General features: G+C 36.2%; 1 protein-coding gene across 4 annotated transcripts in view; it reads left to right on the forward strand.

Annotated features, from left to right (window-relative positions):
* IL1RAP (interleukin 1 receptor accessory protein) overlaps positions 1 to 26,854 on the forward strand; it is a 140,401-nt gene that overhangs the window by 83,245 nt on the left and 30,302 nt on the right. For all 4 annotated transcript variants that reach the window (XM_061166827.1, XM_061166826.1, XM_061166825.1 and 1 more), the window contains 3 exons: positions 8,189 to 8,474; positions 12,811 to 12,997; positions 25,775 to 25,940. In XM_061166827.1, the coding sequence (XP_061022810.1) occupies positions 8,189 to 8,474; positions 12,811 to 12,997; positions 25,775 to 25,940 (639 nt within the window). The remainder of the gene's footprint in view (positions 1 to 8,188; positions 8,475 to 12,810; positions 12,998 to 25,774; positions 25,941 to 26,854) is intronic.

A 26,854-nucleotide genomic window follows, 5' to 3' on the forward strand; every position in this document is an offset into this window, starting at 1 on the left:
AGCCTCTCCAGCTTTCCTCCCCCATCAGGAACGTGTCTCTCTCCTTGTGATGACTTAGTTGACAACTATTAAATTTCAGCAACATTTCCTAGACCTTTGAGTAGCTCTGCTCTGAATAAAAATTATCTAAGTTTTAATCATCTTTTTTCTTCACTTGAATCATGCTCTATGATTTAAGGAATATATTAAGGAATGATTTAAGGAAATATAGTTTATAGATTTTGTTTTTTGAAAACTGGTGGTTTATAATAAGACACTGCTAAAAAAAAATATCTGGATGGTTTAAATATTTTTTTTTTTCCACTGAGGAACAAAAGAAAATATATTTTTAAATGCAAATGTTAATCGGAGTCATAGACTCACAGGGTGGATACAACCTCAGAAATAGTTCAACAACCTACTTGTTATAAGAGATGCAATAGGACATTGTTATCAATTAGGATAATGATCAGCTGTGAATAAGAAGATTCAAAATAAATTAATACTTCTATAGAGATCACCTAGGGATCTTGCTCAACTGTAGATTCTGATATAGTGAGTGTAAGTGGGGCCTGGAAGTCTGCAATTTTGACAAATTCCCAAGGGGTGCTAATGAGATAGTGGTCATGGATCACACTTTTAGTAGCAAGGATATTAAAAGATACATATTTTTTATGTAAAATCTAGAGGTAGAATATTCAGGTTTGATAAAGCAGCTCCATACTTCATTCAAGGCCCCATCTCCTCTCACTTTTACCTTCCTCTATCTTTAGGGTGTGGCCTTTATTCTTATGGTCAATAAGGTAGTTTCAGCTGTCACTTTTAAGTTTCCAGCAGCAAGATGGAAGAAGTAGGATGGTAGCAGAACCCAGGAAACATCCAGTATGTCAATGTTTCTCAAGGCAACTTTCTGGGATCTCCCACTTGACTATTTCAAGCATATCCCATTGGCCAGAACTTAGTCCCCCGACTCTGTCCTGGTGAGAGTGAAGCTGGAAAATGTAGCCTTTATTCTGAATGGCTGTATGCCCAAGTAGAAATTCCCAAACGCTAAAAAAAGGAAGGGTACAGAGGCATGGTAAATGAGACACATTTAACAGTTTCTGCCACAGACCTGGAAAGAAGAATCACTTTCCACAAGTCACAGAGAGAATGGCAGTCTACATAGGAATTGCAACCGGTACATATATAGAGCTTTATAGTTTCTATAGTACTTTTTATCCCCGCCTCACTCTGTTTTTCTTAAGTACTCTATACTATTATAGTCTTCATGTTTTGGATGTGGAAACTGAGGTTCATTATAGTTGGATGACTTACCCTGCCTATCTTCTTTAAAATTTCATACTTCTGAGGCTCTTCTCTCCCCAACTACCTCCTTCTTGATCCCTCTTATGAGATTCAGTGTTTTCCTTTGTTTCATTGGCTTATTACCTTCCAATGCACTCTATGCTTTTCTTACTTAGCATGTTTATTGTCAGTCTCCCTATGTGAGAAGGTGTACTCTGTGAGACCTTTATTTCATTCACCAGTGAATTCTAAGTACCTGCTTCTGTACTTGGCTTAGGTGGCGCTAGTGGTAAAGAAGCTGCCTGCCAATGCAGGAGACATAAGAGACTCAGGTTCCATCCCTGGGTCGGGAAGATTCCCTGAAGGAGGGCATAGCAATCTACTCTAGCATTCTTGCCTGGAGAATCCCATGGACAGAGGAGCCTGATGGGCTACAGTACATAAGGTCGCAGAGTCAGACATGACTGAAGTGACACGCACACGCAGGATGGATTGCTCAGTAGTTATTGTTAATTGAATTAATACAGCCAGTGGTTATTAAAGTCTGCTTCTGAATTATGTTTGTTAGCCCCAGTGTTAATGCTCTGTGCCACATGCCTTCTCTCTCACAGCTCTTGCTAAGGGTTTTGTGTCTGACACTTCTCTATCTTACCTCAGAGACTTGCCCACACTTAATTTGTTGATTTACTTCTTGTCTTCATGCCACTCATTCAGTGTTGCTTCCCAGCCTAACCAGCTTGCTCACACCTTAGATTCTCTCTGGATCACAGTACCAGGGTAATATTTCCTGAGGAGCCAAGTATACTACTAGAAAAACAAAACTATTCAAAATTACCAAGATGGTTGTAAAACCAGCCTTCTGTTAGACTGAGTCTCTGCCCTCAGACATAGGACTACTAGAACGGGCTGACAGGAGTTTTTAAGGTGACTTCATCTACGTCGCATTCCAAGATGGGATGTTAAAAGGGCCTGGTTCTCATCTAAACTCAATCTCAGGATTGTTACTTCTTCCTGTCCCATGTATATACTATACTATACTACACTATACTGCACTATACTACACTACACCACTATACTATACTAATGACTACAGTCCTGCTTAGAAGTGTGTTTTAACAGTTGGTTCATTCATTTTACCAAGTTATTTTCTTTTAATTAATTTTGTGTCTATATCTTTCTTTTTCCAAAATTATAACCTCTTGCTGGACACTCAGATTTATCATGTAGACCCAGCTAATATGTACTGAGCTCTTTACATATCTCTAGACCTCAGCTTTCCATACATATACAGCTTTCCTATATAATAGGCATATGACACATGAATCTGAGAGGGAAACATTTTGTCCAAGGTTGTAAGTAAGTGGCACAGGGCAAATAATTACATATAGACATTAATTCCACCTTAGTTCTTCCAATATTTAAAACTTCCCCCCCCTTTTTTTCTTCCTGTATGAGCTTCTTGATTTCTTAAATTTACATGTCTCTTTGCTGTAGCGCCCAACACAGCAGGCTTCCAGTAAATATTTAATAAATACAAATATATGAGTAGCTTTCCTGTGGGAAATATCTTGCTTTGTATGTGTGAGCATAGCTTTGGAACAAGCCTCCCAGAGCTATGTTCAGGCAGCTTTTATTTGTGCTACCACTCAGGCAAAAGTAAGTCAATTAATCTTTCTGTCTTCGTTTCCTGGCATGTAATGTGGGAATGGGCATGAAAGCCCAAGAGGGTGTTGTGAGATTAATTAGTTAAAATGTATACCCTGCTATATAAATGCTAATTGCTGTCAGGAGCGTGGGTTGGATTTTCCAGTGACTTGGCTTTGCACATTCCCATTAGTCCTCTGTGCCACCAAGCCCCAGCCTTAAGAAATCCTTTGACTGAGGGAAATGCTGACTTTATAGTCCTCCCGTGTTGAGGGGCCAACTTAGAGAGGACTTCCACTATGGAGTGCACTGGATGGGAAGGGACATTTTAAACAAAAAAGTAATTCTCTGTGCCAGTAATTCATTAAATTTCCTTTGCTGTTATTAGAGGTATATCTATTTGCATAACAGCCATTTCCCCAGTATCTTCTTTGCCTGGTGCCTGCAGTGAATCATATAATTAATTTGGTATTGCATGACACTCCAGCCTATTGTCATAGAGTTTAGTTTTATTTGCTCATTGAATAATTTAAAAATCTCTGACAAAGTTCCCTCAGGTGGCTGGCTAGGGAAAGTTAAAGAACTCACAGAACTAATTTCAAATGGGTAAATGCCCCAGAAAAAAACTCAATAATAATATCATTTTTACTAATGCTTACAAATACCAATATGTGTGTCTTTGGTCCCTATTGTAAAGGAGTCTGATTCACTCTATAGATATATTCATTTGACCCATGAAATATTCTGTATTGCATTTAATTTGGTTGAAAAGATATTCAGTGAATAAACCAGAAATTTTTGTTAACCTGTGTTTAAATTTTAGTATGTAAGGGCCTTTAACATATTCTGTTTTAAAAATAAGTCTGTTTGCTCTTGATTTGCTATTATATTATGAAAGAAAAATACTGGCTTCCTTTATTAGTCAATACTAGTTGCTATAACAAATCAATGTCCTACATCTCAGTGGCTTAATTGATAGAGATTTGGCTTAACTCTTCAAAAGTGAGAAGCTTTCAAAGAAGTTTTCCTGAGAAGCTCTGCTTTGACTGATGGCAGGAATCCAGGCGCCTTCCATGTTGTCATGATGCACTTTCTACAAATTTCTGGTCTTCAAGGACTCCATGGAAGGAAAAGAGAAAGCATCAAAGATTATGCTGGGAGTTTCAAGTTGTACAGTATTTCTGGTCCCTCATTGGCCAGAACCAAGTCACATGGTCCCAACCCAATTGCCAAGGATGTGCAGGTTTCATACGGACCAAGAAGAGAAAACAGAGCTAATGAACATTTACCCAGACTCTGCCACAGTCTGCCCCAGTGAACACCAAAATGCCATTTCAAGCTTTGTTCTAAATTCGTCTGCCTGAGTACATGCTTCTGGTTTTGATGTCTCTTTTTCTATTTCCCTTTCACAATCAGCATTCTCTTATCTTTACAAAAAAAAAAAATCCACCTGTCACTTATCATCTGTCTTGCTATTAATTATTGTTCAGGATCATAAAGACTTCTTCGGGCTGGAACTTCTGCAGCAGTCCAGTGGCTAAGACTTTGCCTTCCAATTCACTGGGTGTGGGTTGTGTCCCTGGTATGGGGCTAAGATCCCACATGCCTTGCAGCCAAATATCCAAAACATAAAACAGAAGCAATATTGTAACAAGTTCAATAAAGACTTTAAAAATGGTCCACATTAAAACAAAACAAAGCAAAAAGCCCTAGCCAAAATAACAATTTAAAAAAGGATGTGGGATCAATTTAAATTATGCAGGATCTTAGTTCATCATGTGGGATCTTAGTTCCCTGACCAGGGATTGAATCTGCAACCCCTGCAATGAAAATAGGGAGTCTTAACCATTGGGCCACCAGAGAAATCCCTAATTAGTATTTTTTGGTAACTTTTTTTATACTTTTCAATTGCCCTTCAGCATAATTGTTCACTGTGATAATCTAATCAGATGACCCATCAGTTATAGTTTTTTTTTTCCTTTATTGGGGATCTCCATTTTTCTTCTATCTATACTGATTTACCAGCAAACCCTAATGTATAGCTGCTTTCCTTAGGATGTTCTGCATTGTTATCCTGGGAATCCCTTCCCCTCTCTCTTTAGTTGAATCCCCCTAGTCCTTGATCTCATTTTTCCCTCTGTTGTTTTTTTTCTCTCATTTTTTTGGACACAAATTCCCCAGAAGCTTCTTGAAAAATAGTATAGGAAGAAAAATTACTGAGTCTTTATGTGTCTGAAAATGTCACTTTCACATGTGATTTTTTTGTTGGGCTTAAGATTCAAGATTAATAATACATTTCCGTAAGATGCATTGAGTCATTATCTTCTAGCTTCTAGTCTTGTTTTTGAGAGTTGCAAAGCCATTCTGATTCCTAGTCTTCCTAGTATGTGTCTATTTTTTTTTTCTTTTTCTTACTTGCCAGTAGTTTATATAATCTTTTCTTTTTTCAGTTTTAAAAAATATTTTTGTGGTGCAAGTCTGTTTTCATCCACAGTGCTGGAGCAATTGACAGCTCTTTTTAATTTAAAAGGTTATGTACTTTAGTTCTGAGATTTGTTTTTGCTTTGAATTATTTAATTGAGAGTTTTCTCCTTTTTTTTTTTTTTTTCCTTTTGAGGATTCTGTTATGGAGATGTTAAGACTCCTGGACTAGTCTTCTAACTTTCTTGTCTATTTTCTATTTATTTTTCTTTGTATTCTACTCTTTAGAAAATTCTCAATTTCAACTTCCAAATAAGCCATTTATTAAAATTTATCTCTCTTCAATCATGTTTTTAATTTTAATGAGATTTTTGTTTTTCTCTGAAGATTCTTTTGTTATCATCCTGTTCTCACTTGATGAATGTAGAAGTTTCTTTATCTCTCTGAGGATGTTAATGATAGCTTTGTTTTCAAAGATTTCTTTTATTTGAATAATTTTGATTTTATCAATTTTTTTTACAATGTTTCTTTGGGTGTTACTGTTAATAGTAGAGATTTTTCTCAGATGTCTCTTAGGGCTGTTTGTATTTAGGAAGAAGTTATTAGGAAGCTGATTAGAAATTCTAAGTGTGTGTGGGGGGTTTGTTAATCTTGAGCTTTTTATGTTAAATGATATGGCTGTACAAGTTGTTTAAAAAAATTCTCTCTTAGTAAGATTGTTAGATCTTTTCTCTGGAAGTAGTCAGGTTTCCTAGAGAACATTCATTCATTCTCCTGCCTGGAGTGAAAAGACTGTTTACACTCTCCTGGCTGTTCCAATCCTTGGAGCTCGATGAGAAAGGTTACCGAGTGCTAGCAGGGTGGGGTTGGAACAAAAAATGTCACTTTTTGACATAGCCTTCATCCACTTCTCCTCCTTTTACTATTTCATATATGTGCTTATTTTTAAGGTATGTGATTGCATTTGCCAGGATAATATAGATTATTCATATTGGTAATAAGCAACCCTAATTCTCTATGACTTAAAATAGTAAAGCTTTGCCATATGCCATCTATATCAAGGGAAATAAGCTAAAGGAGTCTCAATGTCTATGTTTTCGAATTTGCTAAGGCAGAAGAAAAGGAAGCATAGTGAAACATACTCTGGCTGTTAAAACACTCACCATAGGTGACACTTGGTACATCATTTTGGCAAAAGTGAGTCACATGGCATCCTCTTATTTCAGGACATAAAAGTACAATCTTACAATGTGCCTAGGAAGAGAACCCAGAAATACTAGGTGTTAAGGTAGTAGTGATTACTTATCTTGATACTGAGTTTCTCCTCCTGATGTTTTTTTGCATTCTACTTTGCAGATTGGTTTGTTCTACAGCTTTCTTCTCCTCATTTAGGACTTTTCATTTAAATGGGCCAAACTGGTCACCATTTTGTCCGTTATGATCTTGCTATTGTCTTTTCTCTTATTTTTGCTATTACTTGGGATAATGTCTTGAAAAATTAGTTTTAGTGAAGTTTCACTAAGGGATGAAATTAGATGCATGTATTCAATCTGACTTACTTATCTGAAAAAAAAAAAAGGAAAAAAAAAAACTGTGGTTAAAATTTCCTATAAACTAAATGACCTAATTCTACAACTTTGCAGTGTGAATGAAAATATATTTAAAGAACATTATGATATATGTTTAATTAAAATATTTTAATATCAATTTGTCTTAATGTGAACAAAATTTTGGTCTTTCCAGTTCTTTTTTTGTATATTAGATTTTAAAAAGTGTTTCTAAATGAAGCATTACAGTTGTAAATAGTACTGATTTGTTGAGTCTTAGAAAAGTCAGCTTGTTAAATTTCCCAGAAATCTATTGTTTATTTAGAGATTTATTACTTACTTACAAAACATTTTGCATGTCATAAATCTACAAATTCTTGGCTTTTATCAACATTAGTCACTGTTAGTTGTTTCATTAGCTATCTGTTACCCCCAAGATGTTGCCTAACAAATGATCACAAACCTCTTTTAATTTATTACTCATGTGTTATTGCTCATGAGTCTGTAAGTTGTCTGGGCAGTTCTAGTAAGATAAGTTCAACTCAGTTGATGCAAGCTGGCCCTGTTCTTGCATCTTTGATCAGCTGTGAAAAGGTCTGACTGTTCTGCTTCTGTAGGGTATAGCTACCAGCAGGGTGCCTAAGCTCTACTGTATGTATCTCTTTTTTACTAGAAAGCTTTCCTCTGTATTGTAGTCGGTCTGATATGTGCAACAAGTGTAAAGTATATTGAATTTTGAAGATGTATTCCAAAAAAGAATGTAAGTATAAAATATTAATATTTGTGATTTTAGATGTATCAAGTTTAATAAAATATAAACATTAATTTTAGCTGCTTCTTTTTATTTCTTTAATGTGGCAATCAAGACATCTAAAATTAAATATGTGGCAGGCATTTTACTGCTATTGGACAGTGAAGATCTAGCCCCCAAATTCGGAGACCAGGGGAGAACTAGGAGGCTTCTCTTTTCAGTTATGATCTTATCCTTAGAATTGCCTTTGTCCCCAAAGGAGTGAAAGAGCACTTGATTTTCTTGTCCAGGTGAGAGTCTCCCTCATACCTTGTTGGGTTCAACAGGATCAAACTATCAGATCACACTGTTATCCAAGAGATAGTCAAAAGATGAAGGAATGAGAGGAAGTCATCTCTTCACAGCACAGCTGTCTATTATAAGCATTTATTAGAAAGAGGCTAATTAATATGACAAGAGAAAAGCGTCCTGAAAAAGGTTGAGGGTATCCTAAGGAGAAGGTATGTTCTTTGGAGTTGAGATGATTCAGCTGCCTTTTCTTTCATTTTGTTTATTCCAGAACGCTGCGATGACTGGGGGCTAGATACCATGAGGCAGATCCAAGTGTATGAGGATGAACCGGCTCGTATCAAGTGCCCACTCTTTGAACACTTCTTGAAATATAACTACAGCACAGCCCATTCAGCAGGCCTTACTCTCATCTGGTATTGGACAAGGCAGGACCGGGACCTGGAGGAGCCAATTAACTTCCGCCTCCCTGAGAACCGCATTAGTAAGGAGAAAGACGTGCTCTGGTTCCGGCCCACGCTTCTCAATGACACGGGAAACTATACCTGCATGCTGAGGTAGGCTGACCCTTGTGGTGTCTTTCCCTTTTGGCTTTGTTCCTGAACCCTCATCCAAATGATGTGAAGCTGGGGAGGAGAAGGACGCATTTATCCAGAAAGAGTTACTCTTCACCTCATTGGCTTAGCTGAGATTAGCTGAAAGAGATGAGCAGAGAAAAAGTTTGAGCTTCTGAGAACATTCTCCATTGGTGGTTCCTTTTCAAACCAGACATACATCAGAGTTGTCTAGAGATGGAGGTTTATACATATGTTCCTTTTCCCTGACACTGGAATCTATCTCCACTTCTGAGTAACTTGGAGATGTATCTGTTTCTCTAGACAGTGAACAGGGCTGGCGGTAGAACCCATTCATGTCTGTTATTCTTGGCAGTTTTTTAAGTGCCTAGCACAGAGTAAGGGCTTCTTTGGTGGCTCAGCTGGTAAAGAATCTGCCTGCAATGCGGGAGACCTGGGTTTGATCCCTGGGTTGGGAAGATCCTCTAGAGAAGGGAACAGTTACCCACTCCAGTATTCTGGCCTGGAGAATTCCATGGACTGTATAGTCCATGGGGTCACAAAGAACCAGACACAAATGAACAAAAGCCTTGGTGTGCCATATAGATGAAAGAATATTTGACAAGCATCAAATGCACTTAAAACAATGCTTTTCAAACTTTTCACCAAAGTTTCCATATAAAGCAAATGAACACCAGATCTCTGGGAATCTAAGAACATAATCTAAAGCATTCTACCATTACTGCAAGATTTATTACAAACCCACTTTTTCTTCTTCTGAAGGTTCATGTAGATTCTGCATTTTACTTCATAGTATACCAAGTTTTCTTTTACAACAGATTAATATTGTTTTTGCTCTGAAAAAAATATCTTGAAAAACCTGAGGTTCCTCTGGAAATTAACCATTTTAAGGCTTAGTTCTTTGACTCCCTGAGGTCCCCTTTTAGCTTTCAGCCTTTACTTTGTGTTTTTTAAACTCCCATCTAGGTTATGGATATTTTAAAACATTGTTTCCTACCATTTAATAAGTATATTGGCTTTTCTAGGGCTCCCATTACAAAATACTGCAGATTGGTGGCTTGAACCATGGAAATATGATCTCTTATAGTTCTAGAGGCTAGAATTCCCAGATCAAGGTGCCAGCATGGTTGTTTCATTCATCTCCGCTTGGCTTGTAGAGGGACATCTTTTCTCCAGGTCTTAGCATCTTTTCCCCCCATGTCTTCTGTGTCCCAGTCCTCTCTTTTTTTAAGAGCATCAGTTATATTGGATTAGGGTCCACACATATCAGCTTTCTTTGACTTAATTTCAAGACCTATCTCCAAATACAGTCTCATTCTGAAGTACTCAACTTCAACATATGAATTTGGAGTGGAGGACACAACCTAGCCCATAATAGTAGAGCTGGATGACATAACAATAACAGAAGAATAGGTAATCCCACACCTTTTGAATGCTCTTTGTCTCTCATGGATGTTAACTATTCTCTGATGAAGAACCATAATTATATTTTGATAAATTTAGCCAATGTTGTGATTTAGTGAAAAAGCACTTCTTTATCACAAGAAACCCCACATGTTAACCAATGTGACCTTGGAAGTCTCTTGTTACCTCTTAAGTCCATTGAGGCTTTCACCCTTTCTGTTTCATTTTATTGGATTGAACTCTAGACTGGGGTTTAGACTTCCAAGGAGCTCATGTGTCCATTGTTTATGTTCTAACACAGCTTTGGTATCTATACCCACAGAATGAAAAAGTTGGCCTAAATGTTCTTTGAGCCCCTTATTATCTTTGACAATTAATAATCTAGTAACATTCCATACATGAACCTCAGCAAATACCTGGGAACAGGTTGTCAGTAGCTTTCTGGTTGACCTTGTCTCTGCTATGCATTCTAGTGTTTCAGTACCTCTATTTCTTTTTCCTTACCAACCTACTACTTCTCTAGAGCTCTCTCCCAAATGTTTTCAGCCTTCTTTTCATTATAGGAGCAGGGCTCATGATCCTCAATGTGTGAGTATACCTTTACTGTTATTGACCAGTTTCCAGGTTGCCATCTCTTCTATTCACCTTCTGCCTGTCTTCTACATCTCTAAAGAAAATTTGAATTGAACTTATCTGGTGGGGGCATGAAAAGCCTCCTGTAATTCTGTGATGATTCTTAAACTGAGAATGACCTTAAGCTGATCATGTGAAATCATAGGCTTGATGTCATTAACACCATAAAGCTCAGGTTCACCCCTAGGATTTTACTGCTTGTATTCTTGCTTCAATACCTCTACTAAGATAACATTCATATTTGACTTATGAAGCTGGAAAAGTTAGTCTAACCATTGTTCATCACTTTATTTTTATAGTCAGAAAATGTATCTTATTAAGCTGAAGTTTGCCTTCTATAGTATCCACCTATAGAATACTTTTTCTTCTTGGAAGACCTTTTGTTATTTATAGGCAAAGATCATGCTTGCCACTCACCCTTTCCACCTTATTACCATTGTCATAAGTCATCTTTAAATGCTCTTTCCTCCCATCTTGGGAAGGGTAATAAATTCTCCAACACCTTCCTTTGGGGTTAGTCTTAGTTCATGAGTTACTGAGTATATAAGATGTTTTAAATATTGAGAGAAATCACAAAACAGGGTGAACAATTAATGACCCATTTACATATCACCCTAAAAAATCACGTATTGTTATTATCTATGTTCTTTTCATTGTTTTCCTATATGTAATACAATTTTATATCTATCCCATGTAGCTAACAAATATTTATTCAGTACCAACTGAAAATTTAGGTATTGTGCTAGATGCAAGAAATAAAAGAAAACACATATGGCCATGCCATGTAATAAATTCAACCAAAGAATTGTCCGACATGCTGAGAGGATGAAAGTCTTAATTGAAAGGTAGGGTGACATAAACCTCTGAGTGAAAGGTAGGGTGATGGGAGAAGAAGAACCCTCCAGGCAGATTAAATGACTTATATAAACATTAAAGACATAAATACAGTTCCCCAGCCATCTTAACACATTTTATGCATTTGTTAGTTTTTCCCTTCGTGCTTGATTTTTTTATATATATGTGTGTACAACAACTTTGGATGGTTGTACCATGGTTTTTTTACAGGCTTCCTTTTCATATGTGTTTCTAGTGATTCCAATATCTTCCTTGCTGACACAGCAAAGGATGGACATTTTTGATCCTGTGCTCCCTCTTTTCTCACTTTTCTTACTTCTGTCATGTGAAAAAGTCTTCAAAAATAGGCTGACTAGGGCAAAGATTAAGGCTTTTAAAAATACTTTTGGAAACATTTCTTTTCCAAAACTCGTTTATACCATTATCAACCATGAGTTAATATGCTGTTCTTACCTTTGCCTTTCCAGTAGTAGTGTTATTAAGAGTGTTTTAAGGGCAAAATTAAACATTTTATATCCCAGGTGACTCAGTGCACCAATTTGGCACTTTGGCACCATTGGCAGTTTCCTGCCAATGCAGGAAACACAGGAGATGCAGGTTTGATCCCTGGGTCGGGAAAAATCCCTTGGAGGAGGGGGAGCTACCCACTCCTGTCTTCTTGCCTAGAAAAATCTTGTGGATCAAGAAGCCTGGCGAGCTGTGATCCATGGGGTCACAAAGAGTTGGACACAACTGAGCATGAAAGACTGAAGGCAGTGGGCAGGAGAAGAAGGGGACGACAGAGGACAAGGTTGTTGGATGGCTGCACCGAATCAATGGACATGAGTTTGAACAAGCTCTGGGAGGTGGTGAAGGACAGGCAAGCCTGGTGTGCTCTAGTCCATAGGGGTCACAAAGAGTCAGACATGACTGAGCGACGGAACAGCAGATATATATGTATACATACATACATATATATATATATATAAATACATATGAAAGTGAAAGGCGCTCAGTCGTGTCCGACTCTTTGTGACTCCTTGGACTACACAGTTCATGGAGTTCTCTAGCCTAGAATACTGGAGTGGGTAGCCTTTCCCTTCTAGGGATCTTCCCAATCCAGGGATGGAACCCAGGTCTCCAGCGCTGCAGGTAGATTCCTTCCCAGCTGAGCCACAAGGGAAACCCATAAATACGTACACACACATATGTGTATTTAGGAGTATATCTAAAAATGTAAGTAGTTTATCAATAGTAGTTAATTGTGTCTGTCTTTATTTTGTTATGTCAATTACTCTAGGAAATACCTCCATAACACATTTAATTATTACATGAACTTAACATATAAAGTCTCAGTATATAGGAGTACTTCACTTCACTCATTTCAATGTGTTTGCAGCATGAAAACAAATGAAACTGCCCATTCACTGCATATTTTTCTTTTCAGGAATACTACCTATTGCAGCAAAGTTGCATTTCCTCTGGAAGTGGTTCAAAAAGATAACTGCTTCAATTCTCCCATGAAACTTCCAGTGCATAAACTGTATTTAGAATATGGTGTTCAGAAGATCTCTTGTCCAAACATAGATGGATTTTTTCCTTCTAATATCAAACCAAACATCACTTGGTATATGGTAAGCAAACCAGAAGTCATTTACCCTCTCTAAAACAATAATGACTATTTGTTGAATTGAATTAATATAGAAACTGAGATTTTTCTCATCACAATTTCTTCCTTAATAACTTTACACAAATTTTTTACTGCTTCCTCACTTTGTAACATTTTAAAGGAAGTGGTGGAGACTTTACCTCAACTCACCATGTCTTAACTTATAATCTCTGAGCTGCCAGAACTATCTTATTTCTATTAACTTCTTATGAAATACAATTTGAGAAATATTGCCAACTTATACTTACTGCTGAGTGAAGTCAGAAGCTTCACCAGAAATTCCTCTGGTGAATTTCTACTCTTTAGTTAATCAGTACTGTATTTAATACTTGAATGTGTTTTCATGGTTGCTCTCCTTTGTGGGCACATTCGATCTGTGATCTATTTGACATCTGAAACCTTAGGAAAATATTTAATCAAAAGTGAAAATATTGGGAGATGGCACTTGTGGCAGCAGCATAGTTTTCTTATCTCTTCAAATGTCCGCCTGAGCCAAATCCCCAAACTCCTGAACAACATTTAAAACAAAACTCAATGACAAGTTATCCTTAAGAATCACTTTCAGTAAAGCAAGTGATATAATCACTAATATGACCCATATAGATTCAGCATCTATAGAGAAGGAAGCAGATGGAAATGGAAATAATATGGTATCTGGTAAGCTCTAGAACATGAGAATCCCAAAAAAGCAGTGGATGAATTTGAGAATAGCAGTTGGGAAATTGGGAGGGGGTTTGCCCTCTATAGAGGGTAGGTCTGAAAAGCCTATAGCTAGACATTCTGAAGGAATTGAAATAGTTTTTGTGCTTCAGAACTCTGTAAAACAACCACTCACACTGAGGAAAAACTGCTGGGAGTAAGATCAAAATAAACAGGGTCAGGGCAATGTAGAGGATGGAAAGAGAACTGCCTGAGAATGGAAGAGCAGAACAGAATCAGGAAATCTCAAGAGCATAGTTTTGAAGAAGGATCTCTGTGAAGTTGAAAACTTCAACTAAATCCTAAAGCTCAGGAAAAACTAGTTTTACATAATAATGAGTAACAACAATAATCAAGAAACTGCTCTGGCAGTTCAGTGGTTAAGACTTTGCCTTCCAGAGCAAGAGGCGAAGGTTCCATCCCTGGTTGGGGAGCTAAGATCCCACATGGCTCATGTCCAAAAAAATCAAAACATAAAACAGAAACAATACTGTAACAAATTCAATAAAGACTTTAAACATGGTCCACATAAAAAAAGTCTTTACAAAAAGAAGGATCAAGGTAAAATCCTATTCAAAGCTATAAGAAAAAAAGGAGAATAAGAAGCAGAATAACATTTCTATAGAAAAAAATGAATGCATGCAAGGACATATTTGTAACTTGTTTCAAAAACTGGCAAAAAGACATTAAGAAGTGATGAAAGATAAGAAAGAATAACAAATAAGAATAAAAACTTCCAGAAATTATATAACTCAATAAAAGCTTAGAAAAAAATAATTTCAAAAATAATGCTAAGCTAAAAGGAACATAACAGAAAATGAACACAATAAATAATACCTGAATATTAAAAAAAGTGGAAGATAGAAAATTTTGATCAAAAAATGATTAGTAAAAATAGAAAGGTTAGAATGGATATACCAATATCATGTAAACTGTAAGATGACTGATATTATGAGATATAAAGAAGACTTTATAGAATAATAAAAGGGTGAACTCATCAAGAAGGCATAAAAATAATAAAAATATATATATATGCTTGGTAACAGTGTTTCAAAATATACAAAGGAAAAAGTGAAAAAATTAAAAGAAGAAACAGGGAATTCTGTAATCCTAGTTGAAAACTTAGTATCTGTCTCTGTTTAAGTCATTAATGAAGTGACTTAGGGAGCCAAATTTAAGAGTTTTTCATTGGCCAAAGATGGAGTAATTTGAACTTTAGTAAGGATATGATGCTGGGAGGGATTGGAGGCAGAAGAGAAGGGGACGACAGAGGATGAGATGGCTGGATGGCATCACCGACTTGACGGAGATGAGTTTGGGTAAACTCCGGGAGTTGGTAATGGACAGGGAGGCCTGGCATGCTGTGACTCATGGCGTCGCAAAGAGTCGGGCACGACTGAGCGACTGAACTAAACTGAACTGAAGGATATTAACAGGTTGCACCTCATGAATTAAGTTTAAAATCCATAAATTTATAGTGATATTTCAAAATATGGCTGCATTTGGATGTTAAGGAAATAAAAGCATTACCTTGAAAAGTGGTAAATAAACAGGAAAAAAAAATCAAGCTTTTATCCTGCTTTTTCTATAAGAAATGTACACTGAGTAATGAAATGATGCAGGGAAGTATATTTTTATAAAAGTATATAATCACTTTGCAAACCCCAGTGAATTACTAAATCTAAGCATTATACATCAATGAGTGCTACTATCATAAGAAGAGAAACAGCCATACTCCTTTTAATGACAGAATACAGTATTACCTGTATTTGTGCCAAATGGGTTAAATCTGAGTCTGATAAAACCTTTGGCTCCTGCTGCCATTTTTCAGGAAATATAGAGAAGGATGTATTGATCTGTACCATGAGTTTGCAGTCAGCAAAATCTAAATAATGAGAAGCTCTATAGGCCAAATGTTTTATGTTCATCAACAAATAAATTGCCAAAAAAAGAAGAAGCATAGAGTGGGAATGAACAGATTAAAAGAAACAAAATACATTTAAAATGCTTTAGTGATTGAGACTATAGTATCTAAGGATACACATATGAATAATAAAATTGTAAATGAAAACAAGGAGTGATTTCACTATGCAAAAACAGATAATTGCTACTTTGGGAGGTAGTAAAGAAAGTCCAGGTGACATTGAGCATGTGAGCACTTTCAAAACTGTCAATGTTCTATTCCTGGACCTGAGTGGTGATTATAAAAGTATTTGCTTTATACCAATTCATTAACTCATGCATATGTTTTGAGTGTTTTTCATATATGCTTTATTCTGTAATCAATACAAGAAAAGGAGACAGGAAAGGAAGGGGAGGTGGAAAAGACTGATTTAAGATACATAACAACCAATTGCAATGTATGGACATTAAGTGGATCATGGTTTATTCAAAAAAAGTTGTAAAACAAGGTAGGAGAAGTTCAGGGAAATATAAACACAGACAGAATGTTGATGACATCGATGAATTACTATTACTTTTTAAATTATGATAATGGCTATGTTTGCAGAAGGGATCTTGTCATTTAGAGGTACACACAGAAATATCTATGAATTGAATTGTATAATGTCTGTGATCTGTTTTGAAATAATATTCGGATGCAGTGAGTAGGTATAGATGAAATAAGACATAGCTTGAACTGGTACTTTTGACACTAGATATAGGTAAAGGGATCATTGTATATTCTCTCTCTGATTGTACTTTTCCATGGTAAAAAGGATTAAAAGAAGTATACTAACAATTTTACATTAATAAGTATATCTTCCAGTTTAAAAGAATATATTTATATATATATCTGTAGTAAGGTCTCTCATTTCTAATGAGACCCTATTCACTTTCTGTATATTTTAAATATTTTATTGTCTGAATAAATAATTTTACTTTTATACATATTCTATTATTTTCTCCTCTTTTTCCTCACCTGGAACATCCTTCTGCCTGGAACATCATCTCTTTCTCCTTTAGAACATATGAAATTCTACACCTTCACAAAATGTTCCCTATTCTTTCTGGTTGAAATAATTTTCCCTCATATACCCTTATGTAGCTATTTATTTGTGACTACTTCAGTGTTACTTTTAGCTTCCTTTATTGTTTTATAGTCATTTATTCATGCATATATTCAACACCTACTTGTTGAACATTATGTAGCTATTTATTTGTGACTACTTCAGTGTTACTTTTAGCTTCCTTTATTGTTTTATAGTCATTTATTCATGCATATATTCAACACCTACTTGTTGAACATCAGCTGTATTCAATGCAATATGTCAGCAGTCTGGGGAGGACATGGTAATGAATGTGATATATGCCCTTCTCAGCATAGTTTCAAAGGATTTCAGTTTAATTCAAAAAAGTTTGTAAGTAAGAATTCCTATTCTTATCAAAAAGTAGAATTATGAGTTTTATAAGAGAATTTATTATTGGTTTTAAAAAGAGAGGTTTGCATATAGGCATTCTATGAGTTTGACTGTTTATTGAGGGCAAAATTGTGCCATGTCCATCTCTGTATCTCTGATAATTCCCAGATCTCTGGCTTTCCTGATTGGACAAGTGTCAGTGCTATTAATCAAGATATGAAATAGCAGAGGAGAAACAGATTTGGGGGACAAGTAATGAATTTAGATCCTGTCATATGAGTTGAACTTATCCATGTGACATCTAGATGGCAGTGGCTAATAGTGGCTACATGTGTATGGGTCTGGAGCTTATTAAAAAAGAACTCAAAGCTGGAGGCAGAGAACTGGATGCATTTATGTGATAGTTGAAGCCCTTAAATAGGAAAAATAAAGTGAGAAAAGGGCTAAGATACAAATCTGGAGGGAATGTTCATGGAGTGAATAAAGCCTGAAAGCCTGGAAAGAAGACTAAGAAATAAAATCATGGTGATAAAATCATGACCATGGCAGATACCCAACAATGTGCAGGTGACTAAAGAAGATAACAGTAACCATCCATCCTTTCTATTCTCTGATTATGAAAAAAGCTGCTATTGATGTGTGTTATACTGCCTTTAATTTCTTTACATTTTGGTAATTGATCAAGAGCTTTACTCCTAAGAGTGCTTCCATTCTGGGAATAAAATCAAGTCTCTTGGTAACTGCATTCTCCAATCACATGCTGCTACTTTTTTTGTCTATGTTGCTTTCTACTTTAAATAGTCACTCCCTGCATCCACCAAGGTATCTTGGCCCTCCTATAATAGTCCTCTTTGTTGTTTCCAACTGAATTCCTTACCTTGACATCATAGAAATTGTCTCATTTAGCAATACAAATAACTCTATAGTAGTTAAAAGACACATTCATCAATTCCAGCAAATTTGCTTCCCTGTTAGTGGAAGGATGAAAGCTAATGAATTGAAAAAAGGAAACTAATGTTTCTTTCATTTTACTCAACATTCGAAAAACTAAGATCATGGCATCCGGTCCCATCATTTCATGGCAAATAGATGGGGAAACAACGGAAACAGTGAGAGACTATTTTCTTGGGTTTCAAAATCACTGCAGATTGTAACTGCAGTCATGAAATTAAAAGATGCTTGCTCCTTGGAAGAAAAGCTGTGACAAATCTACACAGCATATTAAAAAGCAGAGACACTACTTTGCCAACAAAGGTCCATCTAGTCAAAGCTATGTTTTTTCCAGTAGTCATGCATGAATGTGAGAGTTGGGCCATAAAGAAAGCTGAGCACCGAAGAATTGATGCTTTTGAACTGTGATGTTGGAGAAGACTCTTGAAAGTCCCTTGTACTGCAAGGAGATCAAACCAGTAAATCCTAAAGGAAATCAGTCCTAAACATTCATTGGAAGGACTGATGCTGAAGTCGAAACTCCAATACTTCGACCACCTGATGTGAAGAATAGACTCATTGGAACACACCTTGATGCTGGGAAAGATTGAAGGCAGAAGAAGAAGGGGATGACAGAGAATGAGATGGTTGGATGTCATCACTGACTCAATGGACATGAGTTTAAGCACGCTCTGGGAGTTGGTGTTGGACAGGGAAGCCTGGCATGCTATAGTATGTGGGGTTGTAAAGAGTCAAGACACGACTGAGTGACTGAACTGAACTGAACTGAACTGAATATTTCTTTCATTCCACTAGGGCAATACATTGTGCTATGTACTTTAAATACCATCATACATAATACTCATCACAATCCTTCAAGATAGATATTATCCTTATGTAGATTAGGAAACAGATGTTTGGAGATACAAACAATAATCACTAACATTTATTGAGCACAGGAATTCTAAATGCTTTAATAATCTCACTCAGTTATCTCAGTTCAAAGTAGACTCTATTTTCTCCATTTGATAGTCAAGGAAACTGGAGTGTGGAGTGGTTGAGTGATTTGTCCAAAATTCAATGCTATGCAATCTGTATCAAGAGCCCAGACTTTTATATTCTTATATAATCTACTCAAAGCAATCCCCCTGATAAGATGCGAATCTGGAATTGCCGGCCAGTTCTGTGTGATTCCAGGCCTGTGCTCTCCAGAAAGGCCACAGAGAAGGTTGGTCCAGTCTTTACTTCTCGGACAAAGGGCACTTTGAAGAGGAAGACTATCTTTGAACACAGACTGGGCTGTAGACTGGACTGTGAGACATAAGGAAACCTATGAAAAGAGGACCCTGGGAAATCAGAAGGAGCTCAGAAAAACTGAGATCGGAAGGAATAGAAAATCCAACATTTCTGTCTTGGAGTCTTAGGGAAATGGGGCAGGATTTTGCTTTCTTCCTCCACATGTCTTCCCTTCTCTCCTCGTCTTCAGCATGGCACAGTTTTCTTCATCCAGGGCCCAGAATTCACAGTTCTCTAATTCAACAGTCTTGTAAGTGAAATCAATGTTCAGCAAATGTTGAGTAAGCCAGTATTTGTAACTAACCTGGAAAAGCAAACTGCAGTTTGTAAGTCATTTATTGAATTTCAAATAGCCAGCTTCTGAAAGAACTTCTGAAACACAACATGTATATAAATTGGAGGCTGCCTGTTTATTCACAGAGCCTACCAGATATATAGTGGTCATGGCACAGGTAAGTATGATCTTGTTGTTTTCACTATTATTGTTAAATGTTTTGGACACATGAGCTTTAAAATAAGACAAGTCATTTTGATGTTCATATTAATGGGTAGTTACTCTTCCTCGTTGTTATAATTGGATATTTGAATTTTTTTTCCCCAAAGACACTTTATGAAAACAAAGTCCCTTTCTTCCTGAGAATTGGAGAGACCACTTTATTGAATTCTTTGGGTGTTACATTTATAGCAGCTGCTGAAATGCTCTCAATTGCTATATAACAGTATAGATACCATTCTGGATATCAATTTTCAAAAAAAGCTTGTTGTCCGTGTCCTTGGTATAATCATTAAAATTGGTGTTTTATATCTACCTTTAATTTTCAGTATGAAATTGTTCACAATTGGTTGGATATTGTTTAGAAACCTGTTAGGGAATAGGAAAATCTTTGGAAAGACCCATCAGTAAAGCGCATTTCTGAAACAGTGCCAGGGTTGGCCTTCTTGTTGGCATAGCAAATATTATCAGGAAGTTAGTGCAAGGCCTATGTAATAGATGTTATTTTTAAAGTGCTCATTTCAGTTTGATCTGACAACTTAGTTTGGTCGGTTCTTTATCTCTTTCCTTTCCCTACAGTCCCTATATAGTGATATTTAACCTTTGGTATAAAGAAAGTATGGTTTCCCAGGTGGTTCAGTGGTAAAGAATCCACCTGCCAATGCAGGAAATGCAGCAGACATGGGTTTGATCCCTGTGTCAGGAAGATCCTCTGGAAGAGGAAGTGGCAAGCCACTGCAGTATTCTTGCCTGGAAAATCCCATAGACAGAGGAGCCTCGTAGGCTACAGTCTATGCAGTCGCAGAGTATGACACAACTTAGCATAGTACAGCACTTACTTAGTCTATTATATAAAGAAATTATGTATCATATTTTCTTTCCAAATTATACCTATTTAATTCCATGCAGAGGAACCTAGCAGGCCACAGTCCATAGGATCTCAAAGAGTTGGGCACACACATATGCACAATTCCATATATGCATATATACACGCAGCATTTTACATATAGTTTTAGAGCTTCTGAGGACCTAAAGGTTCATCTTTTAAACTTAAACTCAGTTCAAATATCTATGATGCTTTCAAGGTGAATTAGGCTGGATGAATCACCCACTCTATGTTTTCATGGCACTTAATTTATATCTCATCTTTGTTACTGTAATGATTGCATTCCTCTCTTCTGTATGAAGTAGTGTCTTCTCTCTTTTGCTTTCCCTTGATTATCAAGCACATATCACAAAACTGAGTCAATGTACTTTGTATTTAGGAATTGATTAAAAATTGAATGAGTTAGTTTGGACTAGAAGATATCATGGAAATAAGTGCCATTTCTGTTTTTACTGGCTACTGAATGCCTACCTTCTAACTCAATGGCTGACACCTAGAGGGGATTTTGTCAATTTTTATTGCACAAATATTGCGTGACATAGTTCTGCTCACTGAAAGTGACTGGTGTATAAAACTCTTATGAGCCTTTTTGAACAAGTGTGGTGTATTTTATAACAACTTAATTTTGGGAGCAAAAATGTCAGTAGATATTTTTGACTCTTCCATCCTCGTATCTCAGCTTAACTCTTTTTATCCTTTCTTCTACTTCCCCACTCATCCTATAACTCACCCATCCCATATCTTTATAAGTCTGTATATTCACCATCTTATTATCATTTGCATTCCATGTGAGCTTGCAGCTCCATGTATTGTGTCTTTGCTTCTCTGGTTCAGTTTATAATTTTGATCATGCAACACCGATATATTGAGCATTTACTGTGTGTCCAGCATTGAGCAGTTGCTGGCTGTGCAGGTGAAGTACTAATCTGCCTGCCCCCCACTTTATTCCACAGAAGTAAATTTTCTGAGAAAGAGATAAGATAAATGAAAAGAGATGATTATGTTGAAGTTAGTTAAGTGCTAACATGGATAGCAAAATGCTATAAGAGTAGTAAAGGGAGGTTGTTTGTACTTTTTTCTGTCCTTGGAGGGTACCTCTCCATGTCTTCTCTCTTCCTGATTGATTTAATAATCTACCTGTCCTTTAAGATCCAGTTCAGATCTTCTTTTTCCATGAAGATTTTCTAAACGTTTTCTGTTCGGTCTTCTTCCTCCACTTCCCCATCCCAGTATGCCTTTCATAGTATTTGTTGCAGTCTTTCACTAGACTGCATATCTCCATCTGTAGGTTAAGAACTGTGTCTTTTCCATCATTGTGCCTTAACAGAGTTCTTTGAAAACTGTAGGCTTACTGAATGGAAATATTTGTTCTTATATAGTCATGCCATCTGCCCACCCACACCCCATACCTCACACATGATTTATTTCCTCTTAAGGATCTCAAAATCATTTCTTGTGCTTATCTTTACCTATATACTGCTGTAGGTTGCCAAGGCTACCATTACATGGTTGAAGAGTTGCTCTCATTTAACTTCTCTCTTTCAAATGCAGAATGAGGAACTGATGGCTCAACTCAGTGAATGACTTGTCTTCTAGTCAGATGTCTCCTTTATAGGGGAATCCACATGTTGTTAACCTATTTCTTATATTTGGAAATGTATTTTTATTATTTTTTGAGTATCAAGATCTCTGTTCATAGTTTTTTTTTCTGGATTCCAAGTGAATGATTTTGAAATCACCAAAAATATGAAGGATTTATTTTCAGGAATAATGCATTATGTTCAAAAATTCCCTTTATGTCTTAGGTCCATGAAGGGCCTCGAGAAGCAGATGCTTATAAAAAGCAGAGCTCATCAGATACTACAGGCTAAAGTTAATGGGTGTTTTTAGTTCAACAATGCCCTTAAGCTACCCCCACTACATACATAAAAACCTATAATGTATATAATATTTTATTCATTTCCTCTTCTAACATGTTGTAGGTTTAATAGCTTTTTATTGTTTTTGTTGTTAATTTAATTTTGAATGATCTGATTTTTCTGAATGGTAGATTAGACTCCAAAAGTTTTCCACTCCTTTGTATGGAATGTTCCTCAATTTGAAATATTTTTCCAATCAAATCAGCTCCAAGAAAACCTGTCCTTGGCTTACATTTTTATATTACCTTATGGAAAGAAGAGAAAATCCCATAGAACTTGACTTACAATACTGGTACATAGAACCAATGATAGTCAGGCATATTCAGCCCAAATTTCAAGTTCATCCTCAAGAGATGGAATAAGGTGAAGAGAAAGAGGACTCTAGCAAGAGATCAATACACACTTGTTTTGTAACATTTTCCTTGCAATTTAGATGTGTCAGATTCCATTTCTCTGTTAATGAGAAGTCCATGAGGCCTGACTCTTGTTCTATTCAGTGCTGTACACTCAGAACCTGGAAAAGTGCCTGGCATGCAGTTTATTGATTAATATTCACGGGTGAAGGAATGAATGAGAAGACTTTGATTCTGAAGCATTTCTTTATAATTGTAGCACATACTATATCTCCTAAAGCAATATGTTTTTAAATAGTTTTTACAGAAATGATATTTGGTGAGTTAAAAAAAATTTTGTGTGTGTTTTTGTTTTACTGATTTGAAAAATATGAAATATTTTTAACCTTTTGACTGTCTTGGATTTTCTTTTATTAGAGTATAATTGCTTCACAATATTGTGTTATAGTTTCTTCTATTGACATATATATATGCATATATATGTGTATATATATATACTACAGTGTGTAAAAAATATTTTTTAACATTTTTTTAAGGAGTGCTGTTGACAAGTTTAGTATTAATAGCTAACTTCTCATGCCAAAAACTATGTTTTTCCAGATTACCGCTAATTTTAAGAATTAAGCTCATATAAGAACCACATCACACTATTAATACTGGGACTGGTCCCAGGTGGGTCAGAACCACAGTGGGTGGGGAGATAGTGTCTGGTGGGATTAAGAGCAAGTCCCTCAAAACATGTAGATCTAGGTTTAAATTCCAGCTCTGATACTGCCTGGCTCTATGATAATGGCAATCACTTAACCTTTATAGGCCTTTGTATTTTCATCTGTAAAATGAGCATAAGAACATTCTAGACTTGCTAAATTTGGAATAAGGATACAATGATGCAGTACATCTAAGCACAGTTCAGTTCCATTCAGACGTTCAGTCGTGTCTGACTCTTTGCGACCCCATGGACTGCAGCACGCCAGGCCTCCCTGTCCATCACCAACTCTCGGAGTTTACTCAGATTCATGCCCATTGAGTCAGTGATGCCATCCAACCATCTCACCCTCTGTCATCCTCTTCTCCTCCTGCCTTCAATCTTTCCCAGCATCAGGGTCTTTTCAAATGAGTCAGTTCTTTGCATCAGATGGCCAAATTATTGAAGTTTCAGCTTCAGCATCAGTCCTTCCAATGCACAGGTCTCAGTATAATTTTTTTCAGCCTCAACTAATGGATCAAGATTAGTGTTCATTCTCATTAAGAAGCTAGTGAAAGACCTTTACTCAGCTGTCTAAAAAAAATGGGTTTTAGCTCTGCACTGTGTTATCTAGAATATCTCTTTATCTATCTCATTGTTTTCCACCTGTAAAACTAAGGCATATTTAATCTGATTTATCTACTTCACATGGACTTAAGAATAGCTAAGCTAACACATGAAAGAGGAAAATAACTTTGAACTGTTTAACCAAAAGTTTCTAGAAAAATTAAATAGTTCTATAGATAGTATAAACTCAATTTAAACCAAATATGACATAAATTTATTATAAGAATACAGGGCTTTGTTGCCTTATAGTTTGTGATAACTTTAGAGTGTTGAAATACTGTGCTGAGGTGACAATTGTCTAAAGGCACTGCTTATCAAAACAGGATAAATTGTATTCATATTCAGGAAGATAACTGAGTATATGTCATCTTCCTCTTGATGATCATCACCATGAGTCAGAAGTTTAGTACTGTTCTTAAAAAATGTTATTTCTTATGACAGAGAATTACAAAATGTGCCACTTAGTGTAACTGTCATATTTCAAAACATATGCTCCAGGAATTGAAGTAAGAAAAACTCGAAGATACAAGAATTAAAGTTAAATATATGAACATAGGAAATTGAAAGTATAAGCTGGTAATAGACTCTGAGACTTTTAAAGATCTGGAGTACCTTAAGGATGCCCAATTCTTTTTGTCATAAATAAAGTATTGATTTTTAAAAGAAAAACACAAGTTTTTCTAAAAGTAAATGTTCAATGCATATTTTTGTCACATACGATGTATTGGTTCTCTTCTTTAAAGGAAAACAGTAAAACAATACAGCCAATTAGCGGGGATGAGAGATCCGAAACAGGATTCTAGTTATGTTGAATGAGATATTTCAACATCAAAATTTTAAAAAGCAACTGAGTTATGTGAAAATATGAATTAGAGTGCAAATAAACTCTTGCTAAGACTCATAAAATATATTCTACTTTTAAATTCTGGACTCTATACTATTCAAATTAAGAAATAGGATAAACAGAAGAAAAACAAAGAAGTTTGGAAATAACTGATCTGGTGATTCAACAGAATGATCAAGAATGCCAAAACCAGACATCTAAAGCAGAGCCTAGCTTGTCATCATGACTGTACTCTGAGTTAACATAATCAGTGAAGAAATATTGAAAAATAATTGTTTTTTTAAGTAGCAGTGTATGCATTTGCTTAAGCTTCCTTAACCATTTTTTTTTTTGAAACTTTGACCTTGCTTTACTATTAATTTGAAATTCCCAGAATTTGAATACTAGGTCTTGAGACAGGAACCTTGTGCTTTTGAATTCATATTTCAGTTTAAGAATATTAATTTTCCTTTTATAGAAAGGGTAATAAAAATTACTGCACTCTTTCTTAGCAGAAAATCATCAAATATAGGACCAAAATAGTTTTGTAAAAAGTGTAGCCAGCATAGATATGTCTGTGTTCTGTACAAAGTTAGATGTGCATATATGTGTTTGTATATTTTCTATGCATGTATCTCAATAGTAAACATATTTTACTTTACTTCTTCTTAGGGCTGTCGTAAAATACATAACTTTAATAATGTACTACCGGAAGGCATGAACTTGAGCTTTATCATAGCCATGGTTTCAAATAATGGAGATTACACATGTGTGGTCACATATCCAGAAAACGGACGTACCTTCACTCTCACCAGAACTCAGACTGTAAAGGTGGTGGGTAAGCATGATTTGTATTAAGTGCACACAGCAAAGTGCAATAATTTTGTTCAGGCTCTTAATATTTTGTTATAAAGAAGTATGTAAATTCTGAAAGAAAAGTAGCTTAGCTTTTATGTTTACTGTACTATTCCAAGGTCTCAGCAACTCCACATGCATAGCAGGCATATAACAACTATTGTTCTACTGAATGAATATGTGGATGAATGAAGTAAAGACAGCTTGAGGAGTGAAAAGAGTGCCAGACTTATCTGTTCTCAAATTATACCATTGCCATTTTTTAGCAATATGACTTTCCTATACTCTGGGACTACAACAGCCTAACATTTGGTAGAGCTCAGAATATTAGAAATAATATACATAATATGCTAGTGGTGTATGTATTAAGTCAATTTCAGGCAAACAGTAGAAGCTTAATGACTAATGGTTAATATTGTAAAAAAGAAAAAACAGTTTTTTATTTGAATTAAGTAAACTATGAATTTTGGGGGTACTAGAACTTCTGTAGCTAGTGCTGAAGATATTTGTTAGCAGTGTTCAACCATTGCTTTCTTTGTGGATGAGAAACTAGAGAAATGGGAAAGACAGTGTACAAACAGAGTCAACAGGCTCCTAGCAGACCTAGAAATCAATATAACCAGTCTCAGGATAGATAACATTTAGAGGAGAGCCCTAAATATAATACTACTGTGCTCACTGTAGGCTTCCCTCATGGCTCAGAGGGTAAAGAATCTGCCTGCAATGCAGGAGACCTGGAATTGATCCCTTTTGGTCTGGAAGATCTCCTGGAGGAGGGCATGGCAACCCACTCCAGTATTCTTGCCTGGAGAGTCCCCATGGACAGAAGAGCCTGGGGGCTGCAGTCCATGGGGTCTCAAAGAGTCAGACATGACTGAGCGACCAAGCACAGCATGC

This window comes from Dama dama, chromosome 19 (assembly GCF_033118175.1).
Source record: "Dama dama isolate Ldn47 chromosome 19, ASM3311817v1, whole genome shotgun sequence".
Taxonomy (NCBI): domain Eukaryota; kingdom Metazoa; phylum Chordata; class Mammalia; order Artiodactyla; family Cervidae; genus Dama; species Dama dama.